The sequence below is a fragment of the Antechinus flavipes genome, chromosome 2, assembly GCF_016432865.1.
Source record: "Antechinus flavipes isolate AdamAnt ecotype Samford, QLD, Australia chromosome 2, AdamAnt_v2, whole genome shotgun sequence".
NCBI lineage: Eukaryota > Metazoa > Chordata > Mammalia > Dasyuromorphia > Dasyuridae > Antechinus > Antechinus flavipes.
The window spans coordinates 590,977,250-590,994,352 of record NC_067399.1 but is presented as its reverse complement, the minus strand read 5'-3'; the positions used below and the strand labels follow the sequence as shown (position 1 = coordinate 590,994,352).

Below are 17,103 nucleotides of genomic sequence, written 5' to 3'. Positions count from 1 at the left end.
TTTTTTCTTCCTCAAATGAAAGAAACTTATTTGAGGGAAGACTGAAATCTTTCAGGTCAGGGACTATGATCTATAAATTTTTTTATGAATTTAGTACTCCATAATGTGTGCTCGCGTTCTTTCTCTCTCTTCCTATACACACACACACACACACACACACACACACACACACACACACACACATACACATAGATAATTTGGGAATGATAGAACACATGATTTAAACATATGCTTGAATTACTGATCTAGCATATTTGAAATTCCATTGCTAGCCAAAAGATAGCATAAGATTCCCTAGATACAACTTTGAATAAGCTACTGAGTTCTATTCATTTAAAGCTGGTTAAAATAAATTAAAAAAAACAATTAGAAGTAAGAAATTCAGGACACAGTCCTACAAATATGACGATGAGTGAAATTTGACTCACAAAATCTGTTTCAAGCTTTCCCATTTCTTGCTTGTAGCTCCTCATTCTGCTGGCATACATTCCTCTGTTCTGTGGAGGGATTTCTCGGACTTCTAGGTCCATCTGTTCAAGCTAATAATGGAAGGAAAAAAAAAGTGATTTGAAAACAATAATAAAACCACAGAATTTGGCATATAGAAGTGACCTCTAGTTCATTGCCTTGATTTTAAAATATAAGAAAACATAACCAGAACTGTGATTTGCCCAAGACAGCATAGCTACTTCAAAGTAAGGGTGAGATTTTTTTTTTCATTAAATTTACATAATAACTTTTTTCTAAAAGGTACTTATTTAAGAAGTAATCTAAAACATAAAAGTATCTTTCTATGACAAAACAGAAGACTTTTTAATGCTATAAAAGCAAATGTCACTTTAAATGTCTTCAGAGAAATCTAGTGATTAATCTAGCAAATGGGTATCAGGTTCCTATTCTTGACTTACCCAGAAGTATGAGGAAACAGGCAAAAATAGCAGAAAATAAGATCCGTTTAAACCATATTTCTCCCTTCAGTTCCTCTCCTTCCTTCTTAAGAGTTGTCAGAAGCTATTTCTGGAAATTACTATTTATGGAGGTTCTGAGTTGCAATCTTGCAAGGGTTCCAGATTTCCCTTGGATCGTTTGGGAATAAAGAGGGGAAACAATAGATACAAATATGTTTTTAGAACTGGCAGGTAAATTTCTATGAAAAGTAGATCCTTCAGATATAGAAATATGATTTATTTAATAGTACTGTTTTAAAGCATTTAGCAATAGAAAGCAGGAAACAGATATTACATCATAAGGCTATTTCTTGCCAGTTTCAATATTTGAAGGTAGGGTTCTGTGTTATTTTTTCATTTTGAGACTACATATTAAGTAATCAATCTGGCCAGAATATTATTTTTTCTGAAATTAGATGCCATTTGTATTTAATATAATCAAAGGTTAACATGTACAAAGTGCTTAGCAAAACTTAACATGTTATGTATAACTGCTGATTGTCATTATGATGATTACTATTATTATCATTGGTGATGACATTAAACATTTATCTCATCATTACTAGTGAATGGTAAGAAATTGGTGCCAAGTGGTACAAATGTTCATGACTTGTGTGTCCTTCACTACTAAAGTTCTACTCCCCCAAGAGGTTATATAGTTTAGTACAAAGAACACTGGCCTTGAAATCAGGGAGTCTTGAACTGAAAACCCATCTCTAATACTTATTAGGTGTAGCTATAAACAAGTCACTAAGCCTCTCTAAAACTCAGTTTCCTCATCTATTAAAATGAAAATAATAACACCCTTAAGCAGCTACCTTTCAAGGTTGTTGTGAGGCTCTAATGAGATAACAAATATACAGCTCTTTGCAAACCTCGAAAAGCAATAATACTATTACCTATTGTGATTTTTTATCATGGAATGCCCTTGTTGCTGAAGGCTATATTAGTAAATTACAAGCTTTGGCAGTTCCTAGACCAAGGCTTCAAGTATGGGCATATAACTATTGGCCAAGAACCAATCTAGATTAGAAAGATGTGATGACTGCATATTTAAAATCAGCCAGAGTCAGGAATTCAAGTTAAGGGAAAAATCTTCAATCTTTATTGAAGTGAAGAGGTGAAAAATGATTGCGATAGCAATATGGGCAAGAAGGATTGCCATAGCAATATGGGCAGCTGCGACAGGAAACCAGCTAGCAGAGAGAGACCTCAGCTGAAAGGCCGTCGCAATGGCAATGTAAGCAGTCTCTGCTTCCCCTTCCTTTTCCACTCCCTTGCCTCCACCCACCAAAATCGTCATTTCCTATACAACACATCAGGACTTGTACAAAGAGTGGGTGGGGGCCATTCTTTCTCCAAGCTTATATATTAATAGAGTATGGTCCAATTACTATTTAGCCTCATGTGCTTGGGACCTCAGTGCATCAACTCAAGCCTCAGCCCATTACAGAAAGACACATCAGAATATTATTGTTCTATAAGAATGACCAGCAGGATGAATACAGAGAGGGTTGGAAAAACTTACATGAACTGATGCTAAGTGAAATGAGCAGAACTAGGACATCATTATACACTTTAACACCAATACTATATGAGGAGTAATTCTGATGCAAGTGGCTATCTTCAGCAATGAGAGGATCCAAATCAGTTCCAATTGATCAGTGAGGAACAGAACCAGCTACATCCAGCAAAAGAACACTGGGAAATGAGTGTGGGCCACAACATAGCCTTTGCATTCTTTCTGTTATTGTTTTGCTTGCATTTTTGTTTTTCTTCCCAGGTTATTTTTCCAAATCCGATTTTTCTTGTGCAACAAGATAACTGTATAAATATGTATACATATATTGTACTTAACATATACTTTAACATATTTGACATGTATGGGACTGTCTGCCATCTAGGGGATGGAGGGAAGCGGGGGAAAAGTTGGAACAGAAGTTTTTGCAAGGGTCAATGTTGAAAAATTACCCATACATATGTCTTGTCAATAAAAAGCTATAATAATAATAAATAAATAAAAAAGAAATTGAAAAAAAAAGAAAGACACATGATCATGTTTCCCATGTGAAGATGAGGTTTTTGGCCCAAACAACTTTTAAGCCCATCTATTAAGTTATGGAGTAACAAATGGAAAGCCCATCACATAGATGCTTGAAGTATATTAGTCCTAATTCATTTTCTAAAATTAAAAAAGAAATTAAGGATTTCTTATGAACATCCAAATTTTCTTCATTAGATTGCTTTATTCCAGAACAGAAACATTTTGTAATTGGAAGTATCTATTAGCCCAGGTAACAAAAGGCAAAGTGACAGGCAAAGCAGTATATATGAGGCAGCAAAAAAAGCACTGGGCTCAAACAATACAACAAGGCCTTTTTCTAAGAGGAGCCACATTACAATGGGCAAGTCACTTCAGTTTTCTTATCTGCGGGAATAATAATATTTACATATTTTCCACACAAGAGAAGGAAAAAGTTTTAGGGCAAAGCACTTTTCAAATCATTAAAGTGCTATCTGTAGTGAATGATTTTTCTTTATAAAATTAAACCAAAAGAACAAATTACAAGTAATATTTAATTATATTTTCTGCAAAATTCTCTAAAAACAAAAAAATTATAAGCTACTTGAGGACAAGAATTCTATTTCCTCATATAAAAACACTTTGAATTTTTTTTTAAAAAGTAAGATATAGACTAGAATTCTAAAATCCTGAAATCTCTGGAACAACTCCAAAATCATAGTAATGACTTCCTACCACAAAACACACAATGTTGTTTATTGGGGAAAAAAAACTCCTAAGATCTCAACAACAATAAAAACAGCTGAGAAGAGATGCCAATCTGACAGTTACACCTGATGCACAGCAGTCTAGGTCAGTTTGCCAACCAGAAGGAATGGAGCACTCTGATTAGCAGATGATGGCTAGAAAGGGGAGCAGCCTTTTTGCTAGAAAGCCAAGAAGCAGGGGAAAGCCACAGGAGACAGAAAGAAGAAAAGCAGAGAGAAAAGGGAAGAGAGCAGCAGACAGCTGAATCAGTAGAGATTAAAAGCAGCAGTGGCTGGCAAAGATTAAAAGGAGGGAAGGGGATGGCAAGCAGCAGACAATCTGACAGCAGAGAAGAGATTCAGCAAAGGAAAGCCAAAAAATGGAACAGCTTTGCACCTCAATAGCATAGAGCTTGATGTAAGACATAAGGAATCTTGAACTTCAAGGAGGTGTAGGTTAGGTCAAAAAAGTCAACCCACCTCAATGGCCCCTGAGGGCATCAATATATCATATTAAAGGCACACAAACCAGTAAGTTTGAATGATCTATAGTAGTAAAGTGTCAGACTAAATCATTCAAGCCTCATGTCTTATCCATACATGCATTTGTACTTAGAGCACATGTTTATATTAACAAGAAAGTGTTAAATTATGGTCCACATTCTCTGTTTAATAAAACAAAGATGCAAATAAAAAATGTTTGAAAAATTCCCATTAAAAAATTAAAATAAAATGGCTTGATATGCAAAAGGTTAAACCCCTAGCTCTAAAAGAAATTCTCTTATTCAAAAAATCAGGGTCTATTCTAGATAACTAATGGCTTATTATGGAAAATACAGGTATTTCTGCAGATAACAGATTTTTACAATTTCTTCTTATCATCTAACAAGATATTATAAATTGCAGGTAGTGGGTAAATATTTTATAATTGATAATGTTAAATGTGATAAAATATTTTACATTGACCATTCAACAAATTCATCCTTCTGCCTGAAGAGCTAAAAAACAAACAAAAGAAAAATTCCTAAGAAGACCTTTCATCCACTATTGGCAACAACTGCATTACAATTTAATAGCCACATTCTACTTACGAGTTCTTTTGCTTCTTCTAGCTGTTTCTCCACATTAGCAACCATCTGTTTCTTCTCATCTGAAACAATATCAAGTAAATATCAGACTTAAATAACATTTGCCAATTCCATTTTAAACATTATTTTCAATCAACACTTTCTCCTTTATGATCAATCAGCTCAAGATGATTCAATATAAATTGATAGACCATTAGGAATTTCTGAATCCAATAATTCCCAGCCTGCTCGATTAGAATGCAGAACATCTCCCAACAATCCTAAGATTATTATTTTGCAGCTGGAAAGCTTTCTAACAAATATATGCCACATGACACTTTTGATTAACTGGAGAAAAAAAATAACAAAATAAAAGCCAACATTATATTATTACAATGCTAAATAGGCTGCCAATTATTAATTCAAGAATATACTTAAAAGAAAGCCACACATATGTAAATATGAGACTTTAGAATGCTAAAATTCTACTACAAAAATGTTTTCTTTCAATTCTATTTCCATGCACATTTTCTATCCTTTCTAAAGTTGGAGATGTGGTTGATTTCATATGTATTTAGACAGATATGTATGTAGCTCTAAAAGACATGTACTAATGTATATATAGAGTTGAATTAAGATATAATACAGAAAATAAAAGACTTAAATCCTAGAAAAATATTGACAGAGACATTGGATTGAATCTAATGTGATAAAATTCATAAGGGATAAATGTCAAGTCCTACACTTAAGTTCAAAAAAGCAACTGCAAAAGCACAAGATGGTAGAGGTTGTTTAAAAAAAATAGTCAAGAACTGAGGATTTTCATGGACTGAGGGTCAATATGAATCAACAATGTTGTGTGAACAGAAAAAAAAAAGATAATTAAAATTTGGGCTGCATTAAGAGACACAGCACTTCCAAGAATAAGGAAATGTTCATCCTTCTTACTCTGTATTGGTCAGACATTATCTGAAGTACTGGTATTCAGTTTCGGGCTCCAAAGAGCATACAATGACAGGTAATCAGGATGGCGTAAAGGGTTTGAGTTCATATCCTCTGAGGATCCACTGAAGGAACTAGGAAAATTTTGCCTGGAAAAAGAGGATCCTGGCTATGTTCAAGTATTTGAGGAGTTGTCATGTACAAGATGGGTTTAGACTTGTTCAGTTTAGCTTCAGAGGACAGTACCAAGAGCCAATGGTAGAAGTTGTGAAGCAATCAATTGAGGCTAATGTCAGGAGAAACTTCCTAAGAATTAGAGCTGTCTAAAAGGGATACCTCAGCAGATGATGAGCTATCTGTCATTAGAGGTGTTCAGGAATGATATGTTAGAGTGGGGATTCCTTTCAAGTATAAAAGTCTGGACTAGATACAAAAATTTCAATTCTAAAATTTATGATTTAAGTAAGCAATATCATAAATAAAATTTGTGAAAATTAAATTCTGGTACTTTTCTGGAATTAGGAACGAGTTATTATTTCTCCAATCTGATGAGTTTGCAATTAGACATGCACCGTCTGAAGATCACAGACTTAAGCAGTTGTGCTGTGTTCTCTTTTGTTATCCTGACTCAGTTTCCCTGAATTGTGACTTAATTGTTCGGGTCATTCCTACAATCACCCCTTCCTCATAATCATCAAAATACTTGAATATCAGAATGCCTCTCCCCAATCCAATCTATCAGAATATCAGATACCGTCTTATCAAGATGTCTCCCCCCATTATGTCATCCCCATCTCCAGTGGCTTCCCTCACCCTGTCAGAACTAGATTGTCAGAGTCCTGTTCCTGCTCTCAGCACCCTGACTCCGTCCCTGACTCAATCTACCCGTGTCTGAGCCACGTGTATATGTCATTGAGAATTCACATTGTTTGCTGGATTCTTGGAGACAATAGTCTCATTCAGTCCTGGACCAAACCATAGATCCATTTGGTCCAGTAAATCACTCCCTTTCAAATAAAATATTAAATATGCTCTAATCTCTATCTTGCCTCAGTTTCTCCAGCATTACATTTTGGAGGCCCCAGCAAGATATTAGAAAATGGGATCAGAAATTGCTGGGAAAATTGGAAATTAGTATGGCAGAAACTAGGCACTGACCCACACTTAACACCGTACACCAAGATAAGGTCAAAATGGGTTCATGACCTAGGCATAAAGAATGAGATTAAAAATAAGTTGGAAGAGCATAGGATAGTTTACCTCTCAGACCTGTGGAAGAGGGAGGAATTTATAACCAAAGAAGAACTAGAGATTACTATTGACCACAAAATAGAAAATTTTGATTATATCAAATTGAAAAGTTTTTGTACAAACAAAACAAATGCAGATAAGATTAGAAGGGAAACAATAAACTGGGAAAACATTTTTACAATCAAAGGTTCTGATAAAGGCTTCATTTCCAAAATATATAGAGAATTGTCTCTAATTTATAAGAAATCAAACCACTCTCCAATTGATAAATGGTCAAAGGATATGAAGAGACAATTCTCAGACGAAGAAATTGAAACTATTTATAGACATATGAAAATACGCTCCAAATCATTATTAATCAGAGAAATGCAAATTAAGACAACTCTGAGATACCACTACACACCTGTCAGATTGGCTAGAGTGACAGGGAAAGATAATGCAGAATGTTGGAGGGGATGTGGGAAAACAGGGACACTGATACATTGTTGGTGGAATTGTGAACACATCCAGCCATTCTGGAGAGCAATTTGGAACTGTGCTCAAAAAATTATCAAATTGTGCATACCCTTTGATCCAGCAGTGTTTCTACTGGGCTTATACCCCAAAGAGATACTAAAGAAGGGAAAGGGACCTGTATGTGCCAAAATGTTTGTGGCAGCCCTGTTTGTAGTGGCTAGAAGCTGAAAAATGAAAGGATGCCCATCAATTGGAGAATGGTTGAGTAAATTATGGTATATTAATGTTATGGAATATTATTGTTCTGTAAGGAATGACCAGAGGGATGAATACAGAGAGGACTGGCGAGACTTACATGAACTGATGCTAAGTGAAATGAGCAGAACCAGGAGATCGTTATACACTTCGACAACGATATTGTATGAGGACATATTTTGATGGAAGTGGATTTCTTTGACAAAGAGATCTGAGTTTCAATTGATAAATGATGGACAAAAGCAGCTACACCCAAAGAAAGAACACTGGGAAACGAATGTGAACTATCTGCATTTTTGTTTTTCTTCCCGGGTTATTTATACCTTCTGAATCTAATTCTCCCTATGCAACAAGAGAACTGTTCGGTTCTGCAAACATATATTGTATCTAGGATATACTGCAACATATCCAACATATAAAGGGCTGCTTGCCATCTAGGGGAGGGGGTGGAGGGAGGGAGGGGAAAAAAAAAAATCGGAACAGAAACGAGTGCCAATATAAAGTAATTATTAAATAAAAAATTTAAAAAAAAAAAAGAAAAATAAAATCAGCTACTTGTTTATCAATCTTATTTTTTGTTTTAAAAATACAGATTTTGATTTTATATATTAAATGTTCAATGGAAATGTAAAAAAAAAAAAAAAAAAAAAAGAAATGAGCAGAACCAGGAGATCATTATATACCTCAACAATATTACTGTTTGAGGCTGTATTCTGATGGAAGTGGATCTCTTCGATAAAGAGAGCTAATTCAGTTTCAATTGATCAAAGATGGGCAGAAGCAGCTACACCCAAAGAAAGAACACTGGGAAATGAATATAAACTGCTTGCATTTTTGTTTTTCTTCCTGTGTTATTTATACCTTCTGAATTCAATTCTCCCTGTGCAACAAGAAAACTGTTCGGTTCTGCACACATATATTGTATCTAGGATATACTGTAACCTATTCAACATGTAAAGGACTGCTTGCCATCTGGGGAAGGGGGTGCAGGGGAGGGGAAAAATCGGAACATAAGTGAATGCAAGGGATAATGCAATAAAAAATTACCCTGGCATGGGTTCTATCAATAAAAAGTTATTTAAAAAAAAAAAAATCATTTAAATACAAAAATTAAAAAAAAAAAAGAAAGAAAGAAAGAAAAGAAAATGGGATCAGGATTAGAGAAGAGAGACATTCCGTCTCTGCCTTGGGCCTCGGGGCTGCTGGAGATCTGAGTTCTTTGCTTGGAGAAACTGGCCCTCTGGATTTTTTTCTAGAGGAAAAGAGCAGTTTTCAGCCACAACTGTGCCTGACGCCTAACAGTGGACACCTCCATTTGGCCAAGGGTGAATCTGTTCTGAAACCCGTAAGTTTTCTGTTGGTCTGATTGCTAGCAAATCTGGGTCCCCAGAAAAAGTTGGGCTGATAAGTCATACAACTCTGGGAAGTGCCAATAGGACGCTATATGGTACTATCTGGTTCTGAGTACCTTTTGGTACTATCTGGCTCTAAGTACTTTTTGGGTACTATCTGGTTTTAATCTGAGCATTCTCTATGAAGGCAGAGAAATGCACCAAACTGGGCCTTGGGGGAAAAAAAAAAAAACTCCCTTTAGATTCTGGGAGGGAAGACTCTCGAGCTGACAACTTCCTTCAAGGTTATTCTAAGATTTCCAGATAAACCCTAGTCTGTGTTAAATGTTTTGTTTAATGTTATAATTGCCCAGTCTTATGTCTGTGAGTTCTATGTGATTTGTTTGTCTGTCCTGTTGCTAAAATTTTAAGAACAATCATTAAGAAATTTGGGAATTGGTTATTTCAATGTTGCAACTATACTTAGTATAAAATTTGCTTGTGATAATTTGTAAGTATGTTAAAACTGGCAATCGGGTTTTTCCTTGAAGTAATTTAAAATTCCAGCTTGGCTTGGATTGGCTAGCATAGATAAGGGGTTTGGAGAACAAAGGAGTTTATGCTAATTGCTTTGAATTCTGGCTGAAGAAAACATTTGATTAGGAATTTTAGGATGATTCTGAAATTGTAGAAAATAATTTTACTATTGCCTTTGCATGCCAGATTTGTTTTGAGTATTCTTTTGGGCAGTTTTAAAATTATGGGAAATAATTTTACTGTTGCTTATGCAAGTTAGATTTAGTTATATTTAAGTATAAGATCTTAAAAGAACAATAGCTTGTTAAAGAAGTTCTGTTAACTTGCCTGAAAGGGGTCAAGTGCCTCTAATTAGGTAAAGAAAGGTCTGACTTTTCTAAAGGCTCCAACTCTGGCCAAAGTTGAAGCTTAGGAGAAGTTCATTGGGAATAATGGCCACATCGGGCCAGAGGGACAGAAAGAAAAACTATGATGTTTAGTGAAATTCATTCTTTGAAATAAGATAGGAAAAGCAGTTTTATAATCCTGGGAATTTAAAGCTGTATTTGATTGGATTTTAAGTTAAAATATAGATTATTAAAACAAAATGCCAGTAGCTTACTTTGGGAGGTCGTGTTTGTATCTCCCTACTTAGATGCTATATTGTTTTCTAAAAGTATTGGGTAATTTGTAAACTATGAGTTATACTTTACAAATTTGTCAGCTCTGTTGGGTATATGTATCAGTTTTATGAAATTTGGTTCAAAGTTATTTGCGAATCTTGAAGTTTTTTTTAGAAGTGTTTAAAGACAAGGGACAAGAGAGATTGTTTTGCAAAAGCAATTAATAGTTTAAATGGAGCATCAAGTCAGAAGGGTTATTGTTTTGGGAGTGTTTAAAGTATATTGGAGAAGGTTTGAGAAAGTAGGCATTGGAAGGAGAGAGATAGAGATGGTGTAAGAGAAGGAGGAAGAGGAAAATAGCTTTCCAGAAATAGGGAACAAAAAGGCACAAACCCCTAGTGAATTTGCCATGTCATGGGAAAGGAAATACCCCATGAGGTTGGGGCCTGTCTTTAGCTGGCAGATTGGATCCTGGGGAAAATGGTACCCTAAAAAGGTTAGCTGTGAGAATTTGGGGTCGGGAAGCATGGTGGAATGGGAGAAGAGTGACCACATGAAAAGACACAATCTAATCCCCCTTTTCCCCATTAAGATGGTGGTTTTTTGTTTTGTTTTGTTTTTAACAAACTGCTTGCAGCTCCTTGCTGGTTCAAATGTTAATTGCTTCTACTGTTTAATTGATATTTTTAAGAATCTTTCAGATTCTTTTACATAGAATTGGGTATTCTGTATAAGTTTAATTGACTGTATCCTGAGGTTATGCCCATCATTTAAAGGGCTTCTAAAAATAATAGTTTTTCCTTGTCCTTTTGAAAATGTTTCTGTTAAATGCAAATTAAGACAACCCTGAAATACCACTACACACCTGTCAGATTGGCTAGAGTGACAGGGAAAGATAATGCAGAATGTTGGAGGGGATGTGGGAAAACAGGGACACTGATACATTGTTGGTGGAATTGTGAACACATCCAGCCATTCTGGAGAGCAATTTGGAATTGTGTTCAAAAAATTATCAAACTGTGCATACCCTTTGATCCAGCAGTGTTTCTACTGGGCTTATACCCCAAAGAGATACTAAAGAAGGGAAAGGGACCTGTATGTGCCAAAATGTTTGTGGCGGCCGTGTTTGTAGTGGCTAGAAGCTGGAAAATGAAAGGATGCCCATCAATTGGAGAATGGTTGAGTAAATTGTGATATATGAATGTTATGGAATATTATTGTTCTGTAAGGACATTCCTGTAAGGAATGACCAGCAGGATGAATACAGAGAGGACTGGCGAGACTTACATGAACTGATGCTGAGTGAATTGAGCAGAACCAGGAGATCATTATATACCTCAACAACGATACTGTTTGAGGATGTATTCTGATGGAAGTGGATCTCTTTGATAAAGAGAGCCTTAATTGATCAAAGATGGACAGAAGCAGCTACACCCAGAGAAAGAACACTGGGAAATGAATATAAACTGCTTGCATTTTTGTTTTTCTTCCCGGTTTATTTATACCTTCTGAATTCAATTCTCCCTGTGCAACAAGAAAACTGTTTGGTTCTGCACACATATATTGTATCCAGAATATACTGTAACCTATTCAACATGTAAAGGATTGATTGCCATCTGGGGGAGGGGGTGGAGGGAGGGAGGGGAAAAATCAGAACAGAAGTGAATGCAAGGGATAATGTTGTAAAAAATTACCCTGGCATGAGTTCTATCAATAAAAAGTTATTTAAAAAAAAAAATGTTTCTGTTAAATGTGAGGTTTTCTGGAGGCAGCCTTAGTTTCAGTTCAGAGTAATAATCACTTCAAACACAGCCAAGAGTTAAAATCCAGTCCTTCATTGTGTCCTTCAAAGTCTTGAGCTTCAGCCACTAGCTACCTCCCAATGTCTCCAGCCAGCACAAAGGTGGAATATGGAATGAATCTGTCTCCGCCTCTTGAGAGTGTCTCTGGCCCTGAAAGCTTCTTGCTTATATGCTATACACTGAGTACACACCAATCATTATATCACCGGGAAACCATTATTTGTTGTAGGATTAAATCAATGCTAAACTAGATTTAACCATTGTCTCCTCAATTCCACTTAGCACCTTGTTTCAAGTTCTGGCCCATAACATCTCCTTGTAGGATCAGATCAATCACACTGAACCATGCTAAATTAGATAATTATTGTCTCTATCAATTCTAATGACTTAATACTTTAAGGATTTTAATCACTTTAAGGATTCCAACAGTTATCAATATGAGGTTATGGTATTTCTAAAAGTTTAATAGTTTTAAGAAACTGTTGGATTCTTTTATGTGCTATTAGGATATTCTGTATAGGATATTCTAAGTTTTAATTGATTATATTGGGTCATCCTGAGGTCATTTAAAGAGCCTCTGAAAATTTTTTTTGTCCTTTTTGAAAATGTTTCTGTAATAGACAATATATAATTTGGAATATTTGTCTATGTATTGGATATTTTAATTTATTTTAATATCTTTTTATTGATAGAACGCATGCCAGGGTAATTTTTTACAGCATTATCCCTTGCATTCATTTCTGTTCCGATTTTTCCCCTCCCTCCCTCCACCCCTTCCCCCAGATGGCAAGCAGTCCTTTACATGTTGAATAGGTTACAGGATATCCTGGATACAATATATGTGTGCAGAACCGAACAGTTTTCTTGTTGCACAGGGAGAATTGAATTCAGAAGGTATAAATAAACCGGGAAGAAAAACAAAAATGCAAGCAGTTTATATTCATTTCCCAGTGTTCTTTCTCTGGGTGTAGCTGCTTCTGTCCATCTTTGATCAATTAAGGCTCTCTTTATCAAAGAGATCCACTTCCATCAGAATACATCCTCAAACAGTATCGTTGTTGAGGTATATAATGATCTCCTGGTTCTGCTCAATTCACTCAGCATCAGTTCATGTAAGTCTCGCCAGTCCTCTCTGTATTCATCCTGCTGGTCATTCCTTACAGAACAATAATATTCCATAACATTCATATATCACAATTTACTCAACCATTCTCCAATTGATGGACATCCTTTCATTTTCAGCTTCTAGCCACTACAAACAGGGCCGCCACAAACATTTTGGCACATACAGGTCCCTTTCCTTTCTTTAGTATCTTTTTGGGGTATAAGCCCAGTAGAAACACTGCTGGATCAAAGGGTATGCAGAGTTTGATAACTTTTTGAGCATAGTTCCAAATTGCTCTCCAGAATGGCTGGATGTTTATTGGATATTTTAAAAACAAAATGATTTGTATGTATAATGTTCACTTATGAAACTATCTGCTTAGATATGAAAGAAGTGAACTTACTGAGACAAATTCTTACCGTTATAAATATAAGGTTATGGTAAATATCTGTTTAGGATTTATCTGAAACTTTAGTTAATGGGATTTGTTATTGGAAGTAAAATTCCTTGGGCTTATAGTTAATGCTATTTGGGAGTTTTAAAGTTCCACTCTCTGACAGTTAGTGGGATAATTAACTGGAGTAAAAAATGAATTTAAGCTATTTTATCCTGTTTTGCTGAAAATTAAGTTTTAACTGCTTATGTTATGGTTGTATCCCTGAATTTTTCCCTCCTGTGACTGATTTCTATAATCAGAGCAACGGTCAATAGGATACCAGAAACCAGACACCTGTCTTGGGACTGGCAGTCTCTTTGATCTGTTTCTCTACTCCTGTTATCCCAGTTCCTTAATTAGTATATCAGCAGTTTGGTATCAGGTCTCTAATAATTCAGGGTTGCCTGCCTTGGTATAACTGCATAATTTGCTCATAAATCTGGATGCTAGTAGCAGCTCCTGTTCTATTGAGAGGGGACAGATGGAGCTACTCCAGGCCCCACTTTTCTCCTACTTTGGAGTCCCTGACAGACTTGGGGGGGGGGTTCCCCCCTCTTAGGATATGAAGCAGGCTTTGTCTTGAGCATCTCAAACTGTCTTAAACAGAAGCTGAGTTAAATGCACAAATGACCACAGACCTAACTCACAGTGAACTGACCATCTCAAACTGGACTCTCTGGCTGAGCTGTTCCCCAACTGCAGAGGACCTGCTATTTCTACACAGGGAGGCCTTTGTGCCTCCCTAAATGAGGAATGCTGTTTTTATGCTAATAACTCTGGAGTTATCAGGGAGGGACTTGTCCTTGCCATAAGTCCTTGCATTTTTCTAGTTTTATTTTGGTTTATTTGCTTTACGTAGGATTAGTCAAAATCATGGTGTTAAGACCTTCTAGAGGAAGGTAATTCAATGATTTGAATATTCAGAAGACAGAGAGTGTGGAATGTTGTGCCACAGTTCTTTTTTATTATCCTGACTCAGTTTCCCTGAATTGTCCTACCTTGTTCCCCTGAATTGTGACCTAATTGTTCTGGTCATTCCTGCGACTACCCTTCTCTCTAAATCATCAGAATATTTAAATACCAGAATGCCTCTCCCCAATCCAATCTATCAGAATATCAGATACTGTTTTATCAACACTGGGGTGTCTCCCCCTATTATGTCATCCCCATCTTTGGTGGCTCATCTCACCCTGTCAGAACCGGATTGTCTGAGTCCCATTCCCACTCTCAGCATCTTGACTCCGTCCCTGCATTTGAGCATCATTGAGAACTCTCATTGTTTGCTGGATTCTTGGAGACAATAGTCTCATTCAGCTTTGGGACCAAATCACAGATCCATTTGGTCCCAGTAAATCTCTCCTTTTCAAATAAAATATTAAATACTCTCTAATCTCTATCTTGCCTCAGTTTCTCTGACATTGCAAAGCCAAGAAGTCCTGAAATAAATATCAGATCATCAGGTAGATACTTTTTTTTCCCTTTAAGCCATTTCAAAAAAAAAAAAATTCTGTTTATATTGTATCACTAAAGAGCTAGTCACATAATTTGTGAATTGGTACAGACTTCAGTGACCATCTAATCCAACCCATATGTGAAAAGAATTGCCATTATAACATCCCCTCCAAGAAATCATTCAGTGTCTGTCTGAAGATCTCCAAGGAGGATAAGTGTACCCCCATCTGAGGCAGCTGATCCCACTTTTGGACAGCTCCAATTGTTAGGAAATTACATCTGATACCAAGCCAAAATGTGCCTCTTTGTCACTTTTACCCACTACTCTCTCTCAGGCCAAAAAGAATCCTCTCTCCATATTTCTAAAAGATGGCTTTCATGTTTCTTTGGCATCTCCTCTTCTATAAACTAAATACGTTCACTTCCATTACTGGATCTTCATATGCAATGGACTCCAGGCCTTTTTTACCCTCTGGATGCTCTATCTTTATGAATGTTTGCACCTGAAACTGAGCACAATACTTCAGAGGATATCTAATGAGGGTAGAGTTCAGAAGAACAATTATCTCCCAATTCCTGGAAGCTAGGCTCCTCTTAATGCAATCCCAGATAGCACAAGGACCTACCATAATGCCTACTAGACAGTAGTCATTTGATAAAAATACCTATTTACCAACTGATGCAGCTGTCATCATCACACAGCTGATTTTTAGTGTTTGTTGTATAACAAAATCTCCCAGTCTTTTTCAGACTTCTATCTAGCCATTCTTTCTTATATTTATGAAGCTGATTTTTTTTTTTAATCCAAGAGGTAGCCAGGTGGCTCAATGGACAGAGTGATGGGTCTGGAATCAGAAAATTTAAATTCAAATCCAGCCACAGAAACTTACTAGTTGTGTGCCAAGGGCAAGCCATTTAATCTTTGTTTGACTTCATTGAAAAAGGAATTGGTGAACCATTTTAGTATCTTTGCTAAAACAAAACAAAAAACTGCACAGACACTATCAATATGTTATAGAACATGGAGCCATGTAGAATCAGACAGAAGAGTTATATATATGACTTTATATTTATTCCTAATGAACTTTATTTTATTATTCAATAATAATCCTGTAGTCTGTTCCCTGTAGGGGAAGTGAAAGAAATAGCTCCATAGGACCACATAACACTACCTCTTTCTTCTATTTATCTTTTCCTTCCATTGTTCTTCCTCTATTACATCTTTTCTGATTCCTTTTTAAAAAAATGTACATCTTTTTTTATAATAGCACATTTTTCTAGCTACCATGTAGAGAGTAAAAATCTACCTACGTCTAATTATTTTATTGCATTATTTTTTTCTATGAAAGTCCTCTGTGAGCAGCCACTCCATAGTATTTTCCTATCAAGAAACTTCTCATTTTGAAAGAGATATGGAGATGAGGAGAAAAATGTCAAAAGACTAAAATCTACCACTGAACTAAAATCTAATTCATGTGGAATGTCTATAGGTATACCACCGACTCTAAGGCTACCAAGGACTTACTATCTATCTTTCCCAGGGACACATCCTAAGAAATACTTTCATAGCTTATTAAAACTGAAAGGTACCTTAGGGACTAATTCAAATCTTTTTACAGATGAAGAAATTGAAGAACTTAAGGCCTACAGAAGAAAAATGACTTACTTTACCATGGTTACACAGTAGAGAAAGATTTAGAACCCAGGCCTCCAGCTTCAAGCTCAGTCTTCCTTCCACTGCATCATATTGCCTAACTAAATAGTAACTATTATATGCAGTACCTAAAATAATACTTACAGAATATAAAATATTCTCATGCTTCCAATTAACTTAAATAAATAAACTTTATGATATGGAAATAATACCTCAAATTCAAGCTTTCAAATGCCTTAAGGTTCAAACAGCATTCTTTTAACAAGACCTGGTGAGATAGGTAGTGCTACTATTCATCTTGACTTTTGTCTTGCCACTGGACTTTGATTACTTTGGAGAAGAGAGTGAATGTGATGAATTTATACAACTCTACTTCACTTAAATTCAATTCATGCACAAGTTAAGATATATCTATGATGTCACTGGTCTCTTTGGAAATGAAGAACAAACAACACCCCCATTTTAGACATGTGGAAACTAAGGCTCTGAGAAACTGA

The 17,103-nt window shown here is 35.9% G+C and overlaps 1 protein-coding gene across 4 annotated transcripts in view; it reads right to left on the bottom strand.

Annotated features, from left to right (window-relative positions):
- Positions 1–17,103, bottom strand: part of VTI1A (vesicle transport through interaction with t-SNAREs 1A) — a 424,902-nt gene that overhangs the window by 397,505 nt on the left and 10,294 nt on the right. For all 4 annotated transcript variants that reach the window (XM_051981417.1, XM_051981418.1, XM_051981415.1 and 1 more), the window contains exons 2-3: positions 4,808–4,866; positions 429–539 (exon numbers count right to left, since the gene is read on the bottom strand). In XM_051981417.1, coding sequence (XP_051837377.1) covers positions 429–539; positions 4,808–4,866 — 170 coding nt within the window. The remainder of the gene's footprint in view (positions 1–428; positions 540–4,807; positions 4,867–17,103) is intronic.